The 25,363-nt window shown below is 63.4% G+C and overlaps 2 protein-coding genes across 2 annotated transcripts; both read left to right on the forward strand.

Annotated features, from left to right (window-relative positions):
• The first annotated feature begins 1,092 nt into the window (after nt 1–1,092).
• Cactin (cactin, spliceosome C complex subunit) lies at nt 1,093–10,920 on the forward strand. Its single transcript, XM_026404361.2, has 10 exons — nt 1,093–1,276; nt 3,003–3,474; nt 5,221–5,316; nt 5,629–5,774; nt 6,309–6,471; nt 6,702–6,816; nt 8,018–8,210; nt 9,061–9,183; nt 9,265–9,548; nt 9,638–10,920. The coding sequence occupies exons 1-10, from the start codon at nt 1,104–1,106 to the stop codon at nt 10,126–10,128; spliced, it is 2,256 nt and encodes a 751-aa protein (XP_026260146.2). The 5' UTR covers nt 1,093–1,103; the 3' UTR covers nt 10,129–10,920.
• Nucleotides 10,921–15,063: 4,143 nt separating this feature from the next.
• Nucleotides 15,064–21,841, forward strand: Tbxa2r (thromboxane A2 receptor). The gene is made up of 5 exons (XM_026404390.2): nt 15,064–15,163; nt 15,976–16,168; nt 17,943–18,013; nt 18,197–19,054; nt 21,273–21,841. The coding sequence occupies exons 4-5, from the start codon at nt 18,269–18,271 to the stop codon at nt 21,516–21,518; spliced, it is 1,032 nt and encodes a 343-aa protein (XP_026260175.1). The 5' UTR covers nt 15,064–15,163; nt 15,976–16,168; nt 17,943–18,013; nt 18,197–18,268; the 3' UTR covers nt 21,519–21,841.
• Nucleotides 21,842–25,363: the final 3,522 nt, after the last annotated feature.

Consider the following 25,363-nt stretch of genomic DNA (forward strand, 5'->3'; position numbering starts at 1 on the left):
GTTGTGTATATAAACCTCTGCTGTCCGGCAATAAGGCAGCTCCTGCTACCTCAGGTGCCCGCTACTTTTGAGTTCTCACGGAGTTCCTGTTGAGTTCCCGGGGTTCCTGTAGAGTTCCTGGGGTTCCTGTAGAGTTCCGGTGGAGTTTGCGTGAGTTCTAGAATAAAGTTCTTTCCTGCTTGAATCTACAAGGGGCTCGTGACCTCCAGGTTATTTGTGCCCAGCCAGACTTAGGGACAGGAGTTGTATTTTGAGAGAGGCATTTAGAACAGTTAGCTTAAAGGGGCTGAGGCTGGGGCTCAGTGGCAGGGCACTTGTTTAGCATGTGTGAGGCACTGGGTTCCATTCTCAGCACCACGTGTCCATTGACAACTTAAAAAAAAAAAATACTGCCCTCCAAACAGGCACCGCGGCTGGTTATAGGCAGACTGCAGGGAGCTGGGGCCTCCAGACCTGCCCCCTCCCCGCCTGCACTCCCCAAGGCCCAGGGAACTCCACCTACGAGCTAGTCCTGAGCTCCCCTCCCGGCATCCGCGCGACCTCACGGGGCAGGGAAGGTGCTCCAGGCGGTGGAGCTCAGGGGCAGATCCGCTGCCTCCGCCCCCTCTGGAGCAAGCCGGACTCCAAGGGCCCCTCTTCCCTGTTCCCGCCTTCCCAAAACCTCGCTCTGGGCCTCGCCTCTGCCCCTGGCCTCGCGCTGGCCTCGCGCTGGCCTCGACCCCACCAGGCCCGCCTCTACACTCCGCCCACCCGGCTCCGCTGCTTCCTTAGATCCCCTCCACCCCGGGTTCCGGGTTCGCCTTGGCCCCGCCCACAGATCCCCCTTCTCCCAAGGCGTGAGGACCCGCCTAGGGCTGTCTCCAGTACTGCCTGAAGGAAGAGTGCTCCCGCTCTGGGGACAACGGTCCAATCCGAGTCCGTCACGCAGACCACATTCGCGGACGGATGAGAGGCTCTGGAGCCTGGGGTTCTGGCTGGCTGGAGAGGCCGGAAGGGCTTGTTTTCTAAGCTCAGGCATAATCCGGGCAGCCCCGCCCGCGACGCGGCCGAGGAAGGCCCCGACGCAGGCCCGGTTGTTTGCGTCTGCGCCGCCGCCACCGCCGATGGGTCGAGACACACGCTCGCGCTCGCGATCCGTGGGGCGCAGGGGCCGAAGGCCGCGGAGCCAGAGCCGGAGTCGGAGCCGAAGTCGGAGTAGGAGCCATGGGCGGCGGCGCCGGCGGCGCCGGGAGGACGAGCGACGGCGCAGGCGGAGACGGCGAAGCCGGGAGCGCAGGTGGGACGGCCGCGGGCTGGGCTCCGGGAGCTGGGAGACCCCGAGGTGTCGGCGGGCTTCCCGCGGGAGGGGCTGCGTGCTGGCAGGAGGCCGCGCCGCGCAGCGCCCGCGGGCGGGAAGCTGGTCGCTGTGGGAAACGGGAGCCGGGGGGCGTCTGGAGTAGGGGAGTGACAGTCACCTCTGACTCGCGGGCAGGGACTGAGGGGCGTGGCTGGAGTGGCACCAGGGTGGGTGGTCCAGTCGTCCCTGGAAGATGGCTGCCCCGAGGGAGGCCTAGTGGGAAAGTGCGTGGAGTCCGGAGGGACTGGAGACGCAGAGGCCACGACCCTTACCAGTGAGGGGGCGTGAGAGGGAAAAACCGCGTGGACTCCGGGGCCGAGGCCTCAGCTTCCCCGGGCCCTCAGTCCTTTTCTTCTGGAGATGGGCGCTTGACCAGACTGCCCTGAGTGCACCTGGCACAAAGAAGAAGGGCTGGCCCAGCTCTAGGTGATTGTGATGCTGGGGCCAGTCCTGCCCATCTGTGCCCTGGAGGTCTCCACGGGGCTTCTCCAGCTGTTTTCCGCCTTCCCCCACCCAGGATTTCCAGGAAGATCCAAGTCACAGTGTAAAGGAAGAGCTGACCTGGAGGTCGGCAGAGGTAGTCTGTACACAAGAGCAGCAGCTGTGTATTCCTGACCTGTGAGGCTCACGGGACGTTCACACCTGCGTGTGGGGAGACGCGGCCGCGGGGTGCTGTGTGGTAGTCTGTGTGGCAGTCGAAACGAGATATTTACCATCCTGTTCCTTGCACCGAAGTTTCTGAGTCAGGTTGAAGCCCCAGGGCTTAAGTAAGACCCTGGTTTAAATGAGCTTCAACTTAGCATTGGCTCAAGCACAGTGGTCAGCCTTGTTGTTACAACTCGGTCTTTTTCTTGTACTGTGGTCTGGTGTTTGAGTCACTTTCGGTGGTTGGCTGTTAGAGTCGATGTCGTTCACGATGAGATAACATGATCGAGTTTGTAGTGGATATTCGAAGCCCCCAAGATGGTTGGTTTTCAAAGTTTGGGTTTTTGACAAGAGCTGAATAGGTAAAGACTTTCACAAAAAAAAGTGCTTAGTGGTGGTTCCCTGCCTTCAAAGACCCAGGACATTAAAGAAACCACCCTGGGACCCCGTGGTTGACTCCTGCCATCCTTTAGATCAGTCTAAACGTGGCTTCCACTGGGCAGGCCTGCCATGGATACTGTGGCCGACTTGGGTTCTCTGGTTCACACCCTTGCAGCCCAGCCAACCCCCACTCTCCCTGCACCCGCCCCCCTCAGCCTCCCTGGCCTCCTGGCAGAGGGCAGGGCCTCCTTGCCGATCTTTGAAATGCCAGGTGTATTTCTTCCTCGGGGACTTTGCCTCTGTTCTTCCTCCTGTCGGAATACTCTTCCTCCACATGTCCCCTTAGCTCCCTCCCCACTTCCTGGAGGCCTCTGCTACGTGGCACCACTTCAGAGGCCCCTGACCTGTCTAACCTGTAGTCCCCTCAATCACTGCTCTTGCGGTTCTCATCATGTGTATTAAACGAGCTGGGGAGTGTGGTTTGGGGGCGGGACCCTGGGTAGCCAGCCCAAGAAGGAAGTCCTGTCAGTGTTTGGTTCACTGTTGTGTCTCCAGAACTGGGGACAGTGCCTGGCAGCGGCATGCTCCCAGCAGACATGAGCAGCGGGCACTAAGCGGGCCTTGACTGCGCTCTCCCTAGGTCGGAATCGGAGGAAGAACGGTGGCAGCGCCCAGGGAGGCGAAGCCGGAGCCCTGCTGCACCCCGATGGTGCTCTCGGGACCGGTCCTCGCAGTCTGACTCTGGGGAGGAGCAGCCGCAGGGCCCATGGGCCCACCATGGGCACCGGCGCTCTTGGTCCCCCTGCTCCTTAGCATCCAGCGCAGCGTCCCCAGGGCGCCCCCAGAGTCCTGGGGCAATGGCTGCAGCTCTGAGCCAGCAGCAGAGCTTGCAGGAGCGGCTGCGGCTACGGGAGGAGCGGAAGCAGCAGGAGGAGCTGCTGAAGGCCTTCGAGACCCCCGAGGAGAAGCGCGCGCGGCGGCTGGCCAAGAAGGAGGCCAAAGAGCGCAAGAAGCGTGAGAAGATGGGCTGGGGCGAGGAGTACATGGGCTACACCAACACCGACAACCCCTTTGGCGACAACAACCTGCTGGGCACCTTCATCTGGAACAAGGTGAGCTGTGGCCGCCCTGCAGGCCCTGGTCCTCCTCGGCTGGGCAGAGCTGTGATAGGCTGCATGGATGGTTTCACTCGTTTTTTTTGGTGCTTAGGATTGAACCCAGCAGGTGGCAGCACAGGCTGGGCCTTGCTGAACCACCGAGCTCCACCCAGCCCCAGTGACACTGTTTTAAAATGTCCTGGTGCTGGGGTGGAGCCCAGGGCCTTGAGCGCCAAGCACGCCTCAGCCTGGAGAGTACGGCACACACGTGCACCATGCACCCCAGCTCCCGCCACGGGGACTGTGCAGGCATGTTCCATGGCTGCAGGTGCTGTGGCTTGTCATTTCGTTCCCTGGCCATGAGGCTGACACCTCAGTGTGCTTTCTCGCCGTGCTGTAGGCCAGAGGTGGCTCTCGCGAGGTTCCTCCCTGTCCTTCTGGCTTCACGTGCTCACTGGCAGACCCTTGGTGGCCCTTGGCTTGTCCTCACTTGTCACACGACATCCCCATACCTGTGTCTTCACTTGACCTTCTTTTCGTGTCTCTGTCCTGAGCTTCTCTCCTGGGAGGACACAGTCAACAGAAGCCTAGCCACACCAGGTGACCTTGTCTCAGCTCCCGCACCTGCACGTCTTCTGCATGAGGCAAGCCCACGGGCCCAGTGTAGGGTGTGGACTGAACCCAGAGCAGCTCCCGCCAGTGCAGGGACATGGTACAGGATGCACCTCAGCCGCCTGGCACCACTGTTCCCCCACCAGTGCCCTGTCACGTTCCGTGCTGTCCCTTACTGTCCTTCAGATCCCAGCTGACATATTCCCTTTCCAGAGGGGACATGCTGGCCTCTGGCTCCCCCGGTCCATGTGGGCCCTTGTCAAGAAACTGCTCCCAAACCCGCTGCCGGCCAGATGCTGCCCCTGGTGCTAGGTGCGCCGCCGTGTTCTCCGATGGCTGCTGTGGAGACAGGGCTTTCACTGCCACCGGGCCGGAGAGTCCCTGGAATGGCGTGCCACTGAGGGGGCTCTTGAGCCAGGCCGCCCCAGGGCGTCTAGAAGTGTGTTTTTCTGGGTGCCAGGGGGGATCTTGAGCACCCTCTCTTGGTGTTGGGACCCTGGGGTTTGGACAGTCGTGACTGTTAGATGATACTAGAGAGTTTGGGGCCACGGGGACAGAGCTGATTAGATGCTGAGTCTGCATCCCCACGCCTCCATCAAGTGAGAGAGACGCGCAGGAGAGAACCATATCCTCTACGTGCCCTGTGCCCCTTTGGGTTTGAGTTGGGGGAACCATTTGCTTTCTCCCCTTGGTGACCCCTGCAAGGTCGCAATCCAAGGGTCCTTGGTCCCTGTGTCACTGCTTCTGACCTTGCCACATGTGGTCAGGAATCCTGGTGCACCGAGTCCTGGCCTCCACGGACCTCTGCAGTTGACTCCACGTTACCTGAGTCGGGCCGAGGCTGCCTGCCCTGAGAGCTGCTTGCAGGCCTCTTGTGGGGGCGGGGATCAGTTCAGCACCCTTGGTCTGCAGCTCAGTGGACGAGCTGCTGCTGCTGCTGGTGGCACTGGTCCTGTGTGCCATGTGGTACTGGGTTAGCTTTGGGCGCACAGTGGCATCAGTGGATGCACCGCCCTGGCCGTGCACTCTCCTCTGCAGAGCAGGTGCTTCTGCTGGTTGGTGATATCACAGAGATGAGGGCTGCCCGTGGGGAACGCTGACGGGCAGGGGCAGGTGGTGTCTGTGCTCAGTGGTGTGGCTGTTCTCCAGGCTCTGGAGAAGAAGGGGATCAGCCATCTGGAGGAGAAGGAGCTGAAGGAGCGGAACAAGAGGATCCAGGAGGACAATCGGCTGGAGCTGCAGAAGGTACGGGCTTGGGGCTGGCCCCCACGCAGGCCCCGGAGGCCGGCTCACCTGTGTGGACAGGCCAGCTTGATTAGTTTATGTGTGAAGTCCGGGGGCTGGACTTCACGCAGCAGGGTCCAGGTGCTCCTTTGAGGTGTCCCTGGTCACTCCCAGCTGCTGGGTGTTCAGCAGGAAGGGGACCTCTTGGCCCAGGGTCTCTCTGGAGCCATCCCTGTGTTCAGGGCAGGGGGGCCAGGACCAAACCTGAGAGGGCAACGGGGCCCCTGGCATGGCCACCCACCGCGGCCTCTCCCTCTGGCCTGCGGCCTCCAGGTGAAGCAGCTGCGGCTGGAGCGGGAGCGGGAGAAGGCCCTGCGGGAGCAGGAGCTGGAGCTGCTGCAGCGGGAGAAGGAGGCGGAGCACTTCAAGACCTGGGAGGAGCAAGAGGACCACTTCCACCTGCAGCAGGCCAAGCTGCGGTAGGTGCCGTCCCGGCCACGCCTGTTCCCACACGAACGCACTGGGCCGTCCCTCATCTGCCTCACAGACAAGGAAATGGGGCTCTGGCCGCCCAGGGCCACACACAGTGTGTCTGAGCCCCAGGCCTGGCCCCCTCCCTGCCGTGCTGGCCATTGGCCACACAGGCCTCAGCAAGGGGCTTGCTCCTGGTGACCTCACCTCTTCCCCCCCTCAGATGGGGCTAGGCCAAGGACAGCTCCTCGAACATGTCCCTGTGGGGGCAGAGCTGAAGCCCAGGGGGAGGTGGTGGCCACTGCCCCCTGGCCCTGACTTGCCTTTGCTTCAGGGCCTCTGCGGCTCTTGCTGCAGACCTCTCACCAGCCAGGCCCAGGGCAGCCCAGGAGGCCCTCAGAGCCACCCCCATCCTGCCTGCTCCTCAGGGCACAGGCCAGCCTCTGCCTCCTGGCTGCTCCCTCACCGCCTCCTGCGGGAAGCTCTCCCGGGGTCAGGAAGGAGGCTGTGCTGCTTCTGACTGACCCCACCGTCCCCACCAGCTCCAAGATCCGAATCCGGGACGGGCGGGCGAAGCCCATCGACCTGCTGGCCAAGTACATCAGCGCCGAGGACGACGACCTGGCCGTGGAGATGCACGAGCCCTACACCTTCCTCAACGGCCTCACGGTGGCCGACATGGAGGACCTGCTGGAGGACATCCAGGTGCGCGGGCCCCACACCCTCCCTCAGGACACGCTGGCCCCTGCTCCCCAGGTCCCTGTGGGACCTTATCCAGGAACTACTTCCAAACCCGCTGCTGGCCGGATGCTGCCGTGGCGCTGGGTGCGCAGCCGTGTCCCCCGCTGGCAGCGGCAGAGGCAGAGGGCTGTCACAGCCATGGGGGCTGGAGGGTCCCTGGAATGACGCGGCCACTGAGGGGCTCCCCCCGCCAGGTGTACATGGAGCTGGAGCAGGGCAAGAACGCGGACTTCTGGCGGGACATGACCATCATCACCGAGGATGAGATCTCCAAACTCCGAAAGCTGGAGGCCTCGGGCAAGGGCCCAGGTAACTGCGGGGCCAGCATTGCCCCAGCCAGGGACCTGGGGGATGGCAGGCATGTTCCTGGAGCACTGGCAGCCCCTCCAGGTCCTGAGGTCCTGGTCCCTGTGCAGTCTCCACCGCCTTGTAGTCATTTGGGGGCAGTGGAGGCTCAGGCCCTGGTTGAGCATCTGCCCAGTTGGAGCAGCACTGTCTCTGCCTGGGACGGCGCCGGGCCTGGAGTCCGGGATGCTCAGAGCACAGTGAATTGTCTTTAGTTGCTGATTCCAAGTCCTTGGTCCGTTGGCCAGAGGGCCTGGGGTCCTTCTAGACCCTGTCCAGTCCCTTGTGGCCTCTTGACCCTCTGCCTACCAGCAGGGTTTGAAGATCAGCCTGTCAAGTGGGGGTAGGGCCGTTCCCTCTTGCCCCTGCAGCTGTGTGCTGGCTCCACCTGGCATGGTGCAGAGAGCTGTGGAGCACTGCTACAGGAGGCCACCTTGGTCCTGGCAGGCAGGAAAGGCCCCCGATAAGCGCACATGGGGACCTGGGGAGGCAGACGTGGGGTGCCCTGTCGCAGACAGCAGAGCCTGTGCGTGCCTGAGGCCAAGAGGACGCCCCTGGGAGGCCACTGTGCACAGGACTGCGGGGACCTGGGGGCAGGTGGGGCTCTGGTCTTGGCAGCACCTTGCTGCTTCCTGCTGGTGAGGAGGGACTGTACCTGGCCCCAGCCTGTGGTAGATGGTTGACAGGCTTCATGTGGAATAGGGGGCTCATATGTCGTGGGTGGCTCTCCCTGCCAGGGTGCAGTGTCATCCATAAGACTTTTCTAGGGGGGGAGTAAGACCGAGAGAGGGTCACACAGGGTCACACAGCTAGAACTGGCAAAGCCATAATCTGGAGTCTGGCTGCCGGGCCCAGCCTCCATGTGGTCCTGGAGGGTGTGTCGAAGGAAGTCTGCAAACCGGAGCCATCAGTACTCAGGCTAAGGTCCCCAAACTCAGTGTCGCTCACCTGGGTGGGATCAAGATCCACAGCCTAGCCTCCCCTACTCACCATTCAGAGGCCCCAGGGCCAGAACTCAAGACTGCGCTCCACGTCTGTCTGTCTCCAGCCTTATTCTGGGGTGGAATCTGGCTAGGATGGGAGTAGTGAGGCTCGGAGGAGGGAAGGCGGAGGGAAGGCTGGGCCAGGGCCGGCCTGCTGAGCAGCCCTGCCTCACCCACTGCAGGGGAGCGCCGGGAGGGGGTCAATGCCTCCGTCAGCTCTGACGTGCAGTCGGTGTTCAAGGGGAAGACATACAGCCAGCTGCAAGTCATCTTCCAGGGCATCGAGGGTAAGATCCGGGCCGGCGGGCCCAACCTGGACATGGGCTACTGGGAGAGCCTGCTGCAGCAGCTGCGTGCCCACATGGCCAGGGCCAGGTGAGCGCAACCACCTTGTCCCCTCTCAGGACCTTGCTGGGAACCACTGCAGACCTGGGCCCTACAGGAAGGTGACTCTGGGGCCACAACCCCCAGGAGTCAGCCTCTGACCCCCACCTGGCCCAGCTCTGTCTCTGGCCTTTAACAAGTTCTGACCAGCTCCAACCACCAGTGCCTTGTCTCCCTGGTGTCAGGCATCACAGGAAGCCCTGGGCTGGCTGTCCCTGCCTGCCTTCCACAGGCCCCGCAGCCTGCCGGCCGCTGGCCTCTGGCCTCCGCAGCTGTGTACGGATTCCCAGCGTGCTTGGCAGCAGCTTGTAAACACAACTCTGGTCCCTGTGCTGTCTGCCATCATCATTGTGTAAACGCCTCCAAATACGACGTGTCTGATCAGGGTCCCACTGGGCACCCACTTCTTTTTTTTTTTTTGGTACTGGACTCAGGGCCACATCCCCAGCCTTACTTTGTAATTTATTTAGACACAGGGTCTCACTCAGTTTCTTAGGGCCTCGCTATTGCTGAGGCTGGCTTTGAACTCATGATCCTCCTGCCACAGCCTCCTGAGCTGCTGGGATGACAGGCGGGGCTAGTCTGCCCAGCTGGGCCCTACTTCTGACCAGTCCCAGATTTGGCCTTTCAGTTCTTACCCCTTTTGTATGCCCTAAGACAGGGACGTGCGCCTTCCCTGCCCCACCCCCCACTGACTGCCATGGATCCTTATGGCCGAAAGCCTTGTCTTGGGGTTGCAGGCTCTCAGCCTCCATTCCTGGGAAGAGAGGCAGGGTTGGGAGCCGGTCAGAGGGTGCAAGGACAGGGCGTCCCCTCAGCCCGGCTGCCCACTCTATCACAGGCTCCGGGAGCGCCACCAGGACGTGCTGCGGCAGAAGCTGTACAAGCTGAAACAAGAGCAGGGCGTGGAGAGCGGGCCCCTGTTCCCCATCCTGAAGCAGGAGCCCCCGTCCCCCAGCCACAGGTGGGCGCGGGCGGGGGCGGGGTGGGGGCGGGGGCGAGGCGGGGGTGGGCGGGTGCAGGGCTCACCCTGGGCTCTCTGCAGCCTGGAGCCCGAGGAGCCAGCCCCCACGCCGCCCGGGCCCTCCTTGGAGGGCGGGCCCACCGAGCCCGAGGGGGACGCCGCGGCGCCTGCGGAGGGCGACGGCGACGGCGAGGCGGTGCTCATGGAGGAGGACCTGATCCAGCAGAGCCTGGACGACTACGACGCGGGCAGGTACAGCCCGCGCCTGCTCACGGCGCACGAGCTGCCGCTGGACGCGCACGTTCTGGAGCCCGACGAGGACCTGCAGCGCCTGCAGCTGTCGCGCCAGCAGCTCCAGGTCACAGGTGGGCGGCGGGGCTGGCAGCCCAGAGGGGGAGGGAACGTGGGACGGGAAGCTGAGCCCTGGCGACGCCGCCCCCACCCCCGCCTGCAGGAGACGCCAGCGAGAGCGCGGAGGACATCTTCTTCCGGCGGGCCAAGGAGGGCATGGGCCAGGACGAGGCGCAGTTCAGCGTGGAGATGCCGCTGACCGGCAGGGCCTACCTGTGGGCCGACAAGTACCGGCCGCGCAAGCCGCGCTTCTTCAACCGCGTGCACACGGGCTTCGAGTGGAACAAGTACAACCAGACGCACTACGACTTCGACAACCCGCCGCCCAAGATCGTGCAGGGCTACAAGTTCAACATCTTCTACCCCGACCTCATCGACAAGCGCTCCACGCCCGAGTACTTCCTGGAGGCCTGCGCCGACAACCGCGACTTCGCCATCCTGCGCTTCCACGCCGGGCCGCCCTACGAGGACATCGCCTTCAAGATCGTCAACCGCGAGTGGGAGTACTCGCACCGCCACGGCTTCCGCTGTCAGTTCGCCAACGGCATCTTCCAGCTCTGGTTCCACTTCAAGCGCTACCGCTACCGGCGGTGACGGCGGGGCCCTGCCTGGGGGCGGCGCGAGGCTGAGGGACCAAGGCGGACCTGCCCCTGGCCCTGTTTCCCGTTTGTGAAGTGGGTCGCCACAAAATCTGCTTCAGAGCTGAGGAGACAACAGGACAAGCTGACCCGCAGTGTCCTGAGGTGTTCGGAGCCACAGGGACCCTGGCAGCGGTCACTCGGACCTCCCCGTCCAGGAGGCTGCATGGGGCCCGAGGCCAGCCTGCCCCCTGGGAAAGTGCAGAGGGTGGCCAGCTGGGCAGGAAGCAGGAGAGGGGCCCAGACATGGGGGTGCTTGCTGGTCCTGGGAGATGGGGGGCAAGGTCCAGCCACCAAGCTGTCACAGGACCAGTCAGCCCCTGGACAGGTTCTTCCAGGACCCTCCCTGCTACAGGCTGGCCATGCTCAGGGTGGCAACAGCAGAGGCTGGACCGACACACTTTCCAGAAGAGACCAGGCTGTGCAGCCAGGGCCCCGGGAGCTGTGGGATCAGTCCCCACCCGTGTGATGGGACACATTGGCCACCACCTGGGAGACGACCCTATGACCTGGTCCAGGGCTTCAGTGGGTTTCTGCCCGCTTGGGAAGTGTCATTTCTCAGCCACACAGTCCCCCAGGAGGTGCCCCCTGCATCCCCTTTTCTCAGGTGGTTGAGGGCCAGACGGGAGCCCCAGCCCCACTCCTAACCTTCCTCCCCAGCAGCCCAGGGGCCTTCTCCCCCAGGACCCGCCTGCCACCTCTTTGACCTGGAGATGATTTTACTTTGTTTTCTAAAAAGATTTTCTTAGGTGGGAAGAACTCTTGCTTTCCTTCTCTCGCTGTGGCCTGTTGCCCAGGGCGTCTGGATGAGGCTGCTCCAGGATGCAGAGTGCTGCCAAGCGGCTCAGGGCCCCGCCCCGCTGGGCCCTGTCTCTGACATCTGAGTGCCATGGTGCAGTGTCACAACCAGGGCGGTTCAAACAGCCACCGTGCCTAAAAATAGCCGGCAGCCCTTCTGGGAGGAGCCCGCCTAGTCCCTGGGCCTCCTGACTCCACTTCCCAGGGCGGCTGTGGCCACCCCGCAGCCCCAGGAAGGAGTGTCACAGGCTGCTGCTCGTCCAGGCCAGGGTTCTCAGGAGGGTGATGCTCGGCCATGTCCAGGACTGTGTCGCTCTTGTGACGGGGAGCGCCTGCCATGGAGCAGGCACCCACCAGGGATGCTGCCTGGTATCTGGCATGCCAGGCCCGCCCTGCCTCCAGCTGCCCAGGCTGCAGCTGTAGTGCCCAGCTTCCCCTGGTGCGGGCACCTCCCCAAGTGTTCGCCACGTCCAGGAGTGCGGAGGACTTCTAGTGATCCTCCTGCCTCAGCCTCCTGAGCTGCTGGGATGACAGGCATGGCCACTGAGGGCAGCCAGTGCATCTGACCAGGGATGCCTACACCTGCAGTCGGCCACTGGGAGGCAGGGGCAGGAGGTTCTCAAGTTCAAAGCCAACCGGGCAGCGTAGACTGCTTTGTAAAGAAGGGCTTGGGCAGCCACGTGGTGGGGCATGAGCCCAGCACGTGGGCGCTGGGGCTCCATCCCTGTGCTGCCCACACTCAGAGGGGCACCCTCCATGCCAGGCTGAGCTGGTACAGAGTGGGGACCACTGGACGTCACTCATCCATCAGGTGATCCCTGGCCTGCGTCACCCAGCGCAGAGCACAGTGGAAACGGAGCTGATGGTGTGGCTGACTGCAGGTGCCGCCAGGGCTGCTGTTATGGTGTGCACACCCATGTCCTTGGCCCTGGTTCCTCTTCGCCACACCTACCTGTGGTCCTAGCAAGGTGTTGACCTGGGGGCCTCTGGAGGGAGACAGGAGCACCAAGGAGGAGGCCCTGGAGGACTGGGCTCCCTGGGGGAGTGGCATCAGGAGAGGGTGAGGCCTGCCTTGAGGGGACAGGGCGACAGGTGAGCTGGGGCAGGGACACAGGGGCTGCAAGCCAAGCCAAGGAACTGGACCCTCACGGGGCGCCACGGGGGACGTGGCCCCGCAGTGTGTCAGGGAGATGGGGGGGCTGGGGCGGTCCTGCACCCACCCAGCTGCCCCGGCTCCCACCCAGCCTCTTCCTTCCCTTGGAGATGTTCAAGGCTAAGAATAGCTGCTCCCTGCAGGAAGCCGTGGCCACGGGGGGCACATCCTGAGCCTGGCCTCCGTTCCCACCATCTGGCCCCAAGGCCACCATTCCTCTTCCCGCCTGAGCCTCCTGTGCGCCTGCGTGTGGGTAGGGACCAAGCAAGGCTAGAAGCTTTCCAGCCCTGAGCCCGAGGTGGAGGGAGTCCAGACCCCCGGGTCAGGTCCCACAGGTGGCCTGGGCCACCCTCTCTCTGGGCCCGTCTACCCCTCTCATACGACACACGGACACACTCCCTTACTCCCACCTTGCAGAGGCACCTTGAGAGGAGGTGCTGTGGCCACGCCAGTCAGCCCAGCCCTCCGGAGACTGAGGCAGGAGGATGGCAAATTGGAGGCCAGTCTGGGCAACTTGGTGAGACCCTGCCACTCCTCACCGGGGCACTTGAGGCTCTGGGTTCAACCCAGCACTGAAAAAAGAAGTGTCCTGCAGCCCCCATCCAGCCTCTTCCAGAGGAGACATTGTCCTAGTTATCACTGGGCTGGGGACAGAGGAAGAGTGAGCAAAACAGCCCCCTCAGCCTTCCATCATCCCCGCCCGGGCCCCAGCCCTCACCCTCTCTCTTCCTGCCCCATCTTTTTGGTCCTGGGGATTGAACTCGGGGGTGCTCCACCACTGAGCCACACCCAAGCCCTTTTTATTTTTTGAGACACAGTCTCACTACATTGCTTAGGGCCTTGCAGAGTAGCTAAGGCTGGCCTCAAACTTACACTAGATTTCTTTTTTTTAACTATTTAGTTTTTAGGGGACACAATTTTTGTATTATGTGGTGCTGAGAATGGATCCCAGTGCCTCACGCATGCTAGGCCAGCGCGCTACCATTGAGCCAGGACCCCAGCTCTGGCCTCAAACTTTTAATCTCCTGTCTCAGCCTCCTGAGCTGCTGAGATTGCAGCTGAGCACTGCCTGCCCGTCTCCCTCCCTGTGACCAGTCCCATGGTGCCTCCTGCTCTCCCCCTCCAAAATCAGGCCCTGCAGCTCCTTCCCCTGCCACATGTCCCAGCTCACAAAGGCACGGTGGTCTCTGCGTCCCTTCCCACACAGTGCCTGTCTCACCCCGCAGCCCTGCTCAGTCCCTTGGCCCAGCCTTGCCTAGGGCTGGAGGGTCCGAGTCCAGCTCCTTGTCCAGCCTTGGGAATCCTTAAGGGCAGGCCCACCTTGTGGGGGGCATGAGTGCGGGGTAGAGGGGCTTTACAGAGGGTGGGGCCTGCCGGGTGCCTGGGCGTGGAGGGGTCTCCCTGCCAGCCAGAGAGGAGCCAGGCTTAAGAATACCCAGAGACGCGGGCAGTGGGATGCGACCGGGCTCAGCCCTCCAGAGGCCCTCAGTGTGGGCTGGCGCCGGAGGCAGGAAGAGCGGTGGGCGGGGAAGGGGCTTCCGGACACTGAGGGGAGGCCAGGCAGGAGCCCATCCTCCTCCTGGCAGCCTAGGGGACGGGTGGAGCAGGGTCAGGGCCCGGATGGTCATCCTGACACGCCAGACCCTATTGGGGCCAAGCTCTGGGCAAGCTCAGGCCAAGGAGGCCCGGCACCCCCAGCCCAGCCCCTCCCTGTGCACGGCCTCAAAGGGTGAGCCAGGCTGTGGGCCCCTCACCACAGGGCAGGCACCCTGGGCAGGGAGGACCCCTGCAAGGCCGCCTCTCTGCCAGGACCTCTCCAGGGCTGGTCCGACCCCGCCCTCTCCAGTGCCATGCCCGGCCTAGACCTCCCTGCCTCCACATCCTGGAGTGGGCTGGGGGCTGGGGACAAGCCGTGGCCTGGGGAGCCGCCCGCCCGGCCTGGGCCTCCCGGCCTCCCTCCTGTCACCACAGCCACCTCTGGAAGGCCAGCCCCCACCCCGGGATCCCCTGCTGCTCCTCCCAGGGGCCTTTCTCATCCAGGGTCTAGTTGGACCCTGCGTCTTCCACATGCACCACCATAGGGGCCTCAAAACGATAAACATTAGGCACCTACTGTGTATCAGACCCGATCCCGCCTGGTTGGCCAGCGGGCCCCCGCCCCAGGTCTGGGCCTCTGGGGAGCCGCTCGCCCCGCCCCCTCGGGGCTCAGACCTTGAAAAACAAAACGCGGGAGCCCCGGGGAAGGCCCCCCCAGACGGCCGGGGACCCGGGCCCAGCTCCCGAGGGGCACCCCTGCCCCTGGCTCCGCACCCCTTCCCCTGCAGCCTCGGAACCCACTGTCGCCCCCAGCCCCAGGGATGTCCCTGGCGGCGTGGGGCCCCCCAGCGACCTTTGGCTGAGCCTGAGGGGCGTGGCCAGCGAGGCCGGGGGCAGGGCTGGTGAGTGTCGAAGGACAGAGACTCAGAGACTGGGAGGCAGGACGCGAGAGCCGGAGCACAGGCTGCCCAGCGGCCCGCACCTACCCCGCCCGGCTGCCCGCGACCTGCTCCTGGCCCGACCCACTGCAGGGCCTGCACCACGCGAGGGCCGCCCTGCACAGACTCGGGCTCCCCAGCTCCCAGGACCCCGCCCGGTGAGGTCTGCGCGGGCTGCGGGGTGGGGGTCTGCCGAGGCCGCAGGCCCCCCGGTATGTCTCGTGGGCGTGGCCACTGGCGAGGTGCCCATGTCCCTGCCTGGCACCCTGCCCTGCTCCTGTCTTGGCCTGGGCAGGGCCAGAGGGCATCCTGAGGGCTGCCTGCTGGTGTGCCCAGCCTGGGGAGGGTGCCCCAGGGCGTGGGTGAGTGGCTTGCTGTTCATCTGTGTGCCTGCCTGTCCCTGTCCCCTTAGGCTCGGCTGGTTGTCTCAGTGCTCTGTGTGTGTGTCTTCCTGTGTGCAGGTCTGTCTGCTGAGCTGTGTGTCCAGCTGTCTACGTCTCCACCGAGTGCTGGGGCACGTGTGCCCTTGGTGTGATCACTCTAGTGTTGGGCTCCAGTAGCACCAGGTCCACACCCGACCCCTCGTGCTGTGGTGGGGGAACCCCACTGGGTAGATGAGGAAACTGAGGCTCAGAGGGGGCCACATGAGGGGGGACCCAGTGAGGCTCCCCACCGAGTGTAACTGCTCTGGAAGCCCTGCAACACCCTCCATCCACATGGGGGGCCTACTGGTGTCACAAACAGGAAAGACTCCCGGAAGCTGTGCTTTGTGGCGAGGGGAGGCGGGCAGCACCTGCGTGTTCCCGTGTCAGGCACCCGTCAGTGCTGACTCCCTGGGAGGGGCGAGGGTGTGCGGGGTGCACGCTGTGGGCATTTGGATCAGAGTCCAGTGGGGGGGCCAGCGCTGGCCAGGTCTGCAGGTCCTGCTGAAGGCACTGGCCTGGGGCATGGTCAGAGGCTTCAGGAGTCCTGAGAGGTCAAGGTCACTGCACTGCTGCCGGCCGCCCCCAGGGCAGGCAGGGCAGAGGCCGGTGGCAGATGCCCTGGGGCAGAGCAGCCAGATGCCTGCAGGAACGAGCTGTCCACCCCCATTTCACAGAGGGGAAGGCGGAGGCCAGGCTGGGCTGCGCCCCAGCTTGGAGGGGCCTGGAGGGGACTGAGGAGCAGCAGGGCTGGTCAGGATGTGGGGCCAGGGCGGGGGCTGGGTGTGGAGAGGCAGAGGGCCAGGCTGAGGCCATGGCTGCGAGGTGACGCTGGCGGGAGGGGGCCCAGCAGAGGAGGGGCCTGGGGCTGGGAACCAGAAGGCACATTCCACCGGGAGCAGAGGCGGCGCCGGCCGACCCGGACGCCTGCAGCAGGGCTCTGGATCTGTCCCCAGGAGGAACAGGAGCTGAGAGAGTCCAGGAACCCGGGACGGCCACGCGCCCATCCGAGTTCCAGAAGCTCAGCCCTCAGATTCAGGAACCCCGAGGCCTCTGGACTCCAGAACCGGGGCCCAGGAGAACTCCAGAACCCGGGTCCGCAGCTCCAGGAACTCTGGCTGCAGGCGCTCAGGCCCCGCCCCTCCGCAGGTAGAGGGAGGAGCTTCTCCCAGGGCCACACAGCTCAGTGGGTCCTCCACAGATGGGGCCCCCTGCTGCCCATCCTGGCTGACGCAGGAGGCCACGGCAGGTCCGCCTCCTGGCCCGCCAGCCATTTCACCTGAGCCCAGGACAGGGAGGGCAGAGGGGGCCTCCCTGACGGTTCTCCCCCTCCCCCAGGCCAAGGGCTTGGGGTCAGGCCCGGCTCCAGCCACCAGCAGGGTGAGGCGCCTGGGTGTGTGTCCAGGGTGAGCGGGGCTCCTGCAGCCCCAGAGTGGGGGGGCAGGAGGCACAGGACCTGCGGCCACTCCAGGCAGAGGCTGGGCTGGGCCGTGGCCAAAGGCAACGTTCGTTCAGAAAAGCACATGGCGGCTGGGGGGTCCCAGGGGACCCCCAGCCCCAGTCCCCATCTGAGCAGCAGCGCACTCCTGCCCGCCACAGCACAGGGCCTCCCTCGCAGTGGTCTCAGGGAGTGTCCTGTGGCTCTGGGCCTCAGTTCCCCAGCTGGGGGCCACCCACCCGGTGGCAGAGGCCCCGGCTCTGGGCAGGAGGGACGCCCATGGTGGCCGTCAGGAGCTGGGTGATTCATAAGGCCCCGCAGGGAGGAACCGAGCCAGAGGAACATGCCGGGTCTAGGATGAGCTGGGGCGAGGCCAGTGGCCGCCCGCTCAGCCTCCAGCAGTGAGCCCCAGACGGCCACCACCTCCCAGGCTGCAGGAGTGTGCGCCTGTGCCCTGAAGCCCCGGGCCCCTCAGCCCCCTTTACAGGAAGGGAAAAGGAGGCTCCAAGCAGGGATGTGGAGTCCAGGCAGGGAGAGGGCATGAGAACTGGCCTGGGCAGCTTGAGGCGACTGCTGTCCACAGGCCCTGCTGCTGGTCAGCAGCCCTGGTCAATCTCAGATCAGCTCCAGCAAAGTGGCCACCTCTGCCAGATCCCCGGAGCCGCCTGTGCCCCTCACTGCTCTGCCCAGGGCAGGTCCAGCCCTGGCCCCTGGGGACGGCGGGCAACTCAGGGCCGTTCTGGACTCTCTTGTCCTCTGTGGTGTCCTCAGGAACCAGCAGCCGAGTTTTCTTTTTCTTTTTTTCTTTTCTTTCTTTCTTTTTGGTACCAGGGTTTGAACCCAGGGGCACTTAACCACCAAGCCGCCTGGTTTTATTTTGAGACAGGGCCTCACTGAGTTGCTGAGGCCGGCTGCGCACTCCTGGTCCTCGGGCCTCGGCCTCCAAGCCCTGGCCTGCAGGGCGCTGGCTGTTGATGGAGCTGCTTCCGCTCATCCACATCTGGCCTTGGTTTCGCGGTGTGGCCGACCCGCAGCCCACGTGGTGTCTGAGCCCCACCCTGGTGCCCACTGCCCTCATGGTGGGTCCCTGCCCTCCAAGCCGGCTCTTTGTTCCCACATGGAACTGGAACTTTAGGGTTATTTCTTATTATAAAAGTGACGCACAGAAACGGAAAGCGGCCTCACACTACGCGTCCCAGGAGAGTGTGGCCAGGCAGCGACACGCCCCTGTCCCAGCACACCCAGGGGAGGGACCCCACGGGCCTTCCCAGGACGCCTAGCAGCCGGCTGGCACTCTAGCTGCGGCTGGAGGCCGGGTCTCCATCTCTGTGACTGAAGCGTGCGCTGGAGTCAGCCACGTCCAGCTTGGCTGTGGGGGAGGCCGAGTCTGAGGCTCAGGAGGGGAGCCCCCACCCCCACCCCCACCCCGGCGCCATGGTGGGAACCGGGGCTGGAGTTCGACCCCGGCTCCCTGCCTTTCTCTAGGACACAGAAAACGTCCCCTGGTGTCCCCTGAGGAGGGGCCCCGGCCTGTGCCCTCGAGAGCCCTGGAGACGGTGAGACTGGAGTGGGCGTCGCGGTGGCCTCCCGGGGGCGGTCCAAGCGGATGAGGACGCACCTGTGGGAAGGGAGGGCGGAGGGGTGCGAGCCCTGGGGTGTGGAGGGTTGTGTGGGAGTTCGCCACAGTCACGTGGGAGACCGCGCAGGACGAGTGCAGCCTCCCCCTCTCTGCCTCCCAGGTGTGCCTCCCCAGTGCCGGCTGACCCGCCTGCAGCCTGCACCTGATGGGGTGGTGACCGGGCTCCAGCGCCATGTGGTCCAACAGCAGTGTCCTGGGGCCCTGCTTCCGCCCCACAAATGCCACGCCCGAGGAGCGTCGCCTGGTGGCCTCTCCCTGGTTCGCGGCCTCCTTCTGCGCCGTGGGCCTGGCCTCCAACCTGCTGGCGCTGAGCGTGCTGGCCGGCGCGCGGCAGGGCAGCTGCTGCCCGCGGTCCCCCTTCCTCACCCTGCTGGGCGGCCTGGTCCTCACCGACTTCCTGGGGCTTCTGGTCACTGGGGTCCTGGTGGTGTCCCGGCACGCCGCGCTCTTCGACTGGCGCACGGCGGACCCCGGCTGCGGCCTCTGCCACTTCATGGGCGTGGCCATGGTCTTCTTTGGCCTGTGTCCCTTGTTGCTGGGGGCCGCCATGGCCTCTGAGCGCTACCTGGGCATCACCCGGCCCTTCTCCCGCTCGGCGGCCGCCTCGCAGCGCCGCGCCTGGGCCACCGTGGGGCTGGTGTGGGCGGCGGCGCTGGCGCTGGGGCTGCTGCCCCTGCTGGGCGTGGGCCACTACACCGTGCAGTACCCCGGCTCCTGGTGCTTCCTCACGCTGGGGCCACAGCTCGGCGACGCGGCCTTCGGGCTGCTGTTCGCGCTCCTCGGCGGCCTGTCGGTCGGGCTGTCCTTCGTGCTCAACACCATCAGCGTGGCCACCCTGTGCCACGTCTACCACGGGCAGGAGGCCGCCCAGCAGCGCCCGCGCGACTGCGAGGTGGAGATGATGGTCCAGCTCCTGGGCATCATGCTGGTGGCCAGCGTCTGCTGGATGCCGCTGCTGGTGAGTGTGGGCAGGGCTCCGGGGAGGCTCCATGCGCCTTGGTGACTGGGCAGGGGAGCCTCCGGGCACTGAGAGCCTGGGGGGTTCCAGGCTGCCACCGGGCCCCGGGGTCGCCGTCCCAGGGGAGGGCTTCAAAGCTCAGGCTCAGGAGGATGAGTGGGAGTTCACCTTCCAGATGAAACTGGGGAAGCATCCTGGGTGGAACCAGGCCAACCTCACTTCCTGATGCTACCTCAGCCCGGCCAGATGGTCCCTGGGTCGGGGAGCTTGGCTGGTGGCAGGAATGCCCAGGCCGCTCTTCATGCCCCGAAGGTCTGAGGTCCTATCATTGAACGGCTGTCGTCTGCCATTTGGGTGCTCTTTTTTTCCCATATCCACGGGAGTCAAGACGAGAAGCCCAGGTCAGAGCCATGCTCGGGCCCCAGCCTTGCCCAGGGGCTTACTGCCTCAGTCTGGCGGTGCCCTCTGAGGGGGGAGGGGTTAACAGATGGCACCTTGGGCCACTGATCCTGGTGGACACTTACCAGGCACAGGTGGGCACGTGAGGCCCTGGGATCCGCCCATCACCCCACACACAAAAGGGACAAGATGTCCACCTTTCCGTGTGTCGGCAGACGCTCACTGAGCACTGACCGCGCACCAGCCGGTCCATGGGCAGACACCACGGAGGGCAAAACTGACTGCCCAGAGCCGCCCTGGTTTGCCCAGTAGGCGAACTCCTAGGACTCCTAGGCATCCTTCAGAGCCCACCCCCCAGGGCTGGGAACACTGCAGGGCCCGTTCTGGGCGTGGAGGGGCGTGCCTGTGACGCCTGGGGAGGCCGAGGCCAGAGGACTCCAACATCCAAGGGCTGGGGAGGTGGCTCAAGGTTAGAGCCTCCCGGAGTCAAATCCCCAGTTTAAAAAAAAGGAAGGAGAGAGGGAGGGAGGGAGGAAGGAGGGAGGCTGCAGGAGCCTAGAGGCCGAGGTCGGGGAGGAGGAGGCTACTGCAGACCTTAGGGGTGAACTGTGTGGAGAGCTGGGGAGGAGCGAGCACTCCAGGCGGAGGGTCCAGCCCAGCAAAGGCCCTGGGGAGCAGCTTGGCATGTTGCGAGCTCAGTGAGGAGCCCATGTGGGCGCAGCAGAGAGACGGTGGGAGGAAACAGGGATGGGGCAGGGCAGGTGGTGCAGGGCCAGCGGCAGCAGGCAGGACGGGGGCTTGGGAGGTGGGAGGTGGGAGCCCTGGAGGGCTGTGCGCAGAGGAGGGGCCCGAGTCAGGTGCTCGCAGGCGCCCTCTGGCGGCTGCGGGGAGGACAGGCTGGAGGAGCCCAGCTTCAGGGACCCCGCTGTGGTTGGTGAGGGTGGGACTGGGGTCAGCCTTCCCTCTGCTCTGTCCCCAGCGGCACCCAGCACACAGTAGATGCTTAGGAAACAATTTTAATGTAGCAGTACATTTTAATAAAATACGAATTATTTTAGCATACTATACATTTTAATTATAATTAGTTGTAATTATACAATAGAAGACAATTATATTTACTTTGTTATCAAAACTAATAGTCACATTATTATACAAGGTTTGACGACATGATGCATGATTCCTCATGTTATGTAATTATATGCCTGCCTTGAGTTATTATCACTAGTAATTACATTCACAATGTAATCATTATGTCACTCTCAAAAATCATGTTGTACAGTAATTTATTAAAACATCTCTCCTACATTTTATGAGTATAAACTTCATATTTAATGAAATGTGTTGAAATAACCAAGTACAGCATGCAGAAATATAGCATGTGTAAAATAACTGTCTTTTGGCGGGCGAGGAGGCACACACCTGTAATCTCAGCGACTCAGGAGGCTGAGGCAGGAGGATTGCAAGTTCGAAGTCAGCCTCTGCAACTTAGCAAGATCCTCAGCAGCTTCGTGAGACCGTGTCTCAAATAAAAATTGAAAAGGTTTGAGGGTGTGGCTCAGCGGTTGTCGCCCCTGGGCCCCATCCCCAGGACACAAAAACTTATATGAGATGTGAGTTAATACAGCAGTGCGTCCCAGTGTGCGGGGAGCTCAGACCGCGGAGGGGGAGGGCGGCAGTGTGGTTTTGGTGCCTGCTCTCGCCCAGGTGCTATTTCATGGACACAGCAGCAGCAGCTCAGAGAGGTCAGGCAGTTCCCCCCAGGTGACCCAGCAAGGTGCATTTCAGAGCCTGCTGCCCGCTAACGCCCTGGCCCTCGCAGGTCTTCATCGCCCAGACGGTGCTGCAGAACCCGCCAGCCATGAGCCCGGCCGGGCAGCTGTCCCGGGCCACGGAGCAGCAGCTGCTCATCTACCTGCGCGTGGCCACCTGGAACCAGATCCTGGACCCCTGGGTGTACATCCTGTTCCGCCGCGCAGTGCTGCGCCGCCTGCACCCGCGCCTCAGCGCCCGGCCCAGGTCCCTCTCCCTGCGGCCGCCGCCGGCCCAGGGCGCCAGGCTGCAGTAGGGCCAGGAAGGACCGGCCCCCATAATCCCGTCCCCTGTCACCTGGCACCCGCCTGTCCCCACGGCCCAGGAGCTGGGGCTCTGAGTGGACCGCGGACCAGAGCCGCGGGAGCAGGGGCCGCCCTCTCTGAGGTCCCCTTCTCCCCAGCCGCGGACCCTGCTGCGCCCCAGGAGGAGCCAGGAGCAAGGCTGGGGGAGCTCAGAACGCGGGGCTCCCCTTCCCGAAACCCCGCGGAGGTGCGGGAAGCCGCGGCCGAGGACCTGGACGCTGGGGAGCCGGGGGCTCCCTCCGAACCCCGCCTGAGGAGGCTCTGCCTGGGGTGTGAGCGGGGTCCCCCCTTCATGCCGAAATATATCTCTGGGCCCCGCTGTGTGTTCCTTCGCTTCCGGACGCGGCCGGCCTCGGCCAGGAAGGGCGCGGGGCTGTCGGGCCTCCCCGGTTACCGTCGGGAGAAGAGAGGGAGGGACGGCGGCAAGAGGGTGCGGAAGCTTCCTCCAGTCCCCGCAGCAGGCACTCGCAGGGCGCAGGGCGCAGGGCCCCCGCACAGCACTGGGACCCGGGCAGGTACTCGGTACTCGGAGGCCCAGGAAGAGCTCAATAAGTGCACGGCACACAGCAGGCGCTCGCGGGCATTCGCTGACCACCCCTGCCCAGCCCCCTCTCCTTGGCCGCCCCACAGTGACACAGGGCTGCTGCAGGGTGCCAAGTGCCTTTATTGCCAGGAGCCCTGAGGGTGCGGAGAGCAGCCGCCTCCCCCTCCCGCCGGGTCCGCTTACACCTCCAGGCACCTGAAACCCAAGCCCCATTCTACCCCCTCCACACCTGCTGGGAAAGGAGGTCACCTGCCTCGTCTGGGGGGCAGGCTGGGAGGGACAGGTGAGGAGGAGGCTGCAGGAGCCAGGACGGTGTCGTGCCCGAGCAACCCATCGCGGGGGAGGGACCCTGAATCCCTGAGCATGGGGGAGGGGCGCAGGGTCTGAGCACTCACAGGACCACCCTGGGGACAGGACTTGAAGTGGCAGATATGGTGGGTCGGGTGGACATCTGGGGCCCCAACTGGGGCTTGGGGGAAAGGGCTGGCTCCTGGGGGTTTATGTCCCAGATCCTGGGCTGAGGCAGAGGCCCAGGGGCTGGAGTTGGGCTTTGGGCAATGAGCCTGGGGGGGGGGGGTGCTGGGCCGGCTGAACTCCAGGGTCAAGGGGGGGGTCGGTGGGTGGAGCCAGCTGGGCCTCTGAGCTGAGGGGGCTCTAAAGCTGGGCTTTTGAGCTGAACTGAATCGGGGACTGGCCTGGGTTCGGGGGCTGGGCAGAGTCTCAGAGCTGGGCGCAGCTCCAGAGCCGCGGGGAGTGCTGGAGCTGAAGGGGGTTCAGAGTTGGGCTGCACCCTTGCCCTTGCCCGAGTCCCTGAGCCAGACTGTGCTCCAGAGCCGGTTAGCTTCCCTAAGTCCCCCTGAGGACCAGAGGTGGCCTGGGGTGTGGCCTTGAGCTGGGATCTAGTGCTTGGCAGGGGTTTGGAGCCCAGTGGAGTCCCAGAGGTTGGTGGAGCTCTTGGATGGTGCTGGGTCCTAGAGCCTGGCAGGCTCCCAGAACTGGACAGGGTCCTGGGGCCCAGCCCCAGGGCTGCACTGCACTGGGTCGCCACAGGACTACACTGGACTCCGGCACTTAGCTGGGTTCTAGAACTCAGCTGGGTCCCAGCTGCTGCCTGCATTTCAGAGCCGGCTGGGTTTTTAGAACCAGGCTGTGCTCCAGAACTGAGCTGAGTTCTGGGGCTGGGTTGAGCTCTGGAGCTGGGCCAGGCTGTGTGGTCTGTCTGGGTCCCAGAGCTGGACCGTGCTCTGCAGGGAGACTGGGGCTTGGCCCATTGCCGCATTCCTGAGCTGGGCTCAGGGGCAGGGGGCGAGCCAGTGCTGGTCTGGATTCTGGAGACGGGCCTCGTTGTAGCCATAGGCTGGGTTCTAGAGCTGAGCTCAGTCTCAGAGCTGGACTTGGACTCAGGACGGGGGCAGGTAGTTGGAAGCAAATGGGTTTTAGAGTAGAGTTGAGGTTTGATTCTGGATTGAGCAACAGCATGGGGCCAGCTTTCTGGGCTGGCCTGAGTTCTTGGATGGGGTTTTGTCTGAGAGCTGACCTTTAATCCTGAGCTGGCTGGAATTCTATGGCTGGGCTGATTCTGGAGTCTCACCTGGGGTCCAAAACTCAGTGGTGCTCCCAGGCTGGCCTGAGTGTCCAGGTAGGGCCAGGCCACGCAGGTGTCTGGAGTCATAGAGACAGGTGGAGTTTTATGGCCAGGCTTAGGATGAGAGCTGGACTGGGTTCCAGAACTGCGATTAATCTCCAAACTGAGCAGAATCTTAAAATCTGTCTGGGTTCCAGAACTTGGTCTGCTGTCAGGGCTTGGCTGGATTCTAGAGCTGGCCTCAATCGCAGAAATGGCCTGAATTCTAGAAGAGGACTTGGTCTTGGAAATGAGCTGAGTTCTAAAGACAGGCTTGGTCTCAGAGCTGGCCTGAGTTCTAGAACAGGGCTTTGTCTCAGAGGTGAGCTGGGTTCCAGAGTGGAGTTTGGTCTCGCTGCTGGTCTGAGCTCTAGAATAGGATTTTGTTTCAGAGCTGAGCTGGGTTCTGGAGCTAGACTTGGTCTCAGAACTGTCCTGATGTCTAGAGCCAGATTCGGTGTCAGAGCTGAGCTGGGTTGTAGAGTCAGGCTTGTTCTCGGAGCTGGCCTGAGTTCTAGAATGGGGCTTGATCTCAGAAATGAGCTGGGTTCTGAAGTCAGGCTTGGCCTCGGAGCTGAGTTCGGTTTCTGAGTCTGGTTGGTATCTAGAGGTGGGTTCTAGCTCAGAGCTGGCCTGTGTTCTAGAGCAAGATTTGGTCTCAGAGCTGAGCTGGGTTCCAGAGTGGAGTTTGGTCTCGCTGCTGGTCTGAGCTCTAGAATAGGATTTTGTTTCAGAGCTGAGCTGGGTTCTGGAGCTAGACTTGGTCTCAGAACTGTCCTGATGTCTAGAGCCAGATTCGGTGTCAGAGCTGAGCTGGGTTGTAGAATCAGGCTTGTTCTCGGAGCTGGCCTGAGTTCTAGAACGGGGCTTGATCTCAGAAATGAGCTGGGTTCTGAAGTCAGGCTTGGCCTCGGAGCTGAGTTCGGTTTCTGAGTCTGGTTGGTATCTAGAGGTGGGTTCTAGCTCAGAGCTGGCCTGTGTTCTAGAGCAAGATTTGGTCTCAGAGCTGAGCTGGGTTCCAGAGTGGAGTTTGGTCTCGCTGCTGGTCTGAGCTCTAGAATAGGATTTTGTTTCAGAGCTGAGCTGGGTTCTGGAGCTAGACTTGGTCTCAGAACTGTCCTGATGTCTAGAGCCAGATTCGGTGTCAGAGCTGAGCTGGGTTGTAGAGTCAGGCTTGTTCTCGGAGCTGGCCTGAGTTCTAGAACAGGGCTTGATCTCAGAGCTGAGCTGGATTAAAGAGTCAGGCTTAGTCTCAGAGCTGAGTTTGGTCTCCGAGCCTGGCTGGTATCTAGAGGTGGATTCTAGCTCAGAGCTGGCCTGCGTTCTAGAGCAAGACTTGGTCTCAGAGCTGAGCTGGGTTCTGGAGTCAGGCTTAGTCTCAGTGCTGCTCTGAGTCCTAGAACAGGACTTGATCTCAGAGCTGAACTGAGTTCTGGAGCCAGCCTTGGTCTCAGAGCTGCATTTGGTCTCTGAGCCTGGCTGGTATCTAGAGGTGGGTTCTAGCTCAGAGCTGGCCTGGGTTCTGGAGCACAGTTTGGCCTCAGAGCTGGGCTGCGTTCTTTTGAAGGGCTGGGTTGTGGAGCCGGGTTGGGACTCTGAAGTGGATTGGGTTCTGGAGCAGGGCTGGG

Source organism: Urocitellus parryii, chromosome 3 (assembly GCF_045843805.1).
Source record: "Urocitellus parryii isolate mUroPar1 chromosome 3, mUroPar1.hap1, whole genome shotgun sequence".
Lineage (NCBI taxonomy): Eukaryota > Metazoa > Chordata > Mammalia > Rodentia > Sciuridae > Urocitellus > Urocitellus parryii.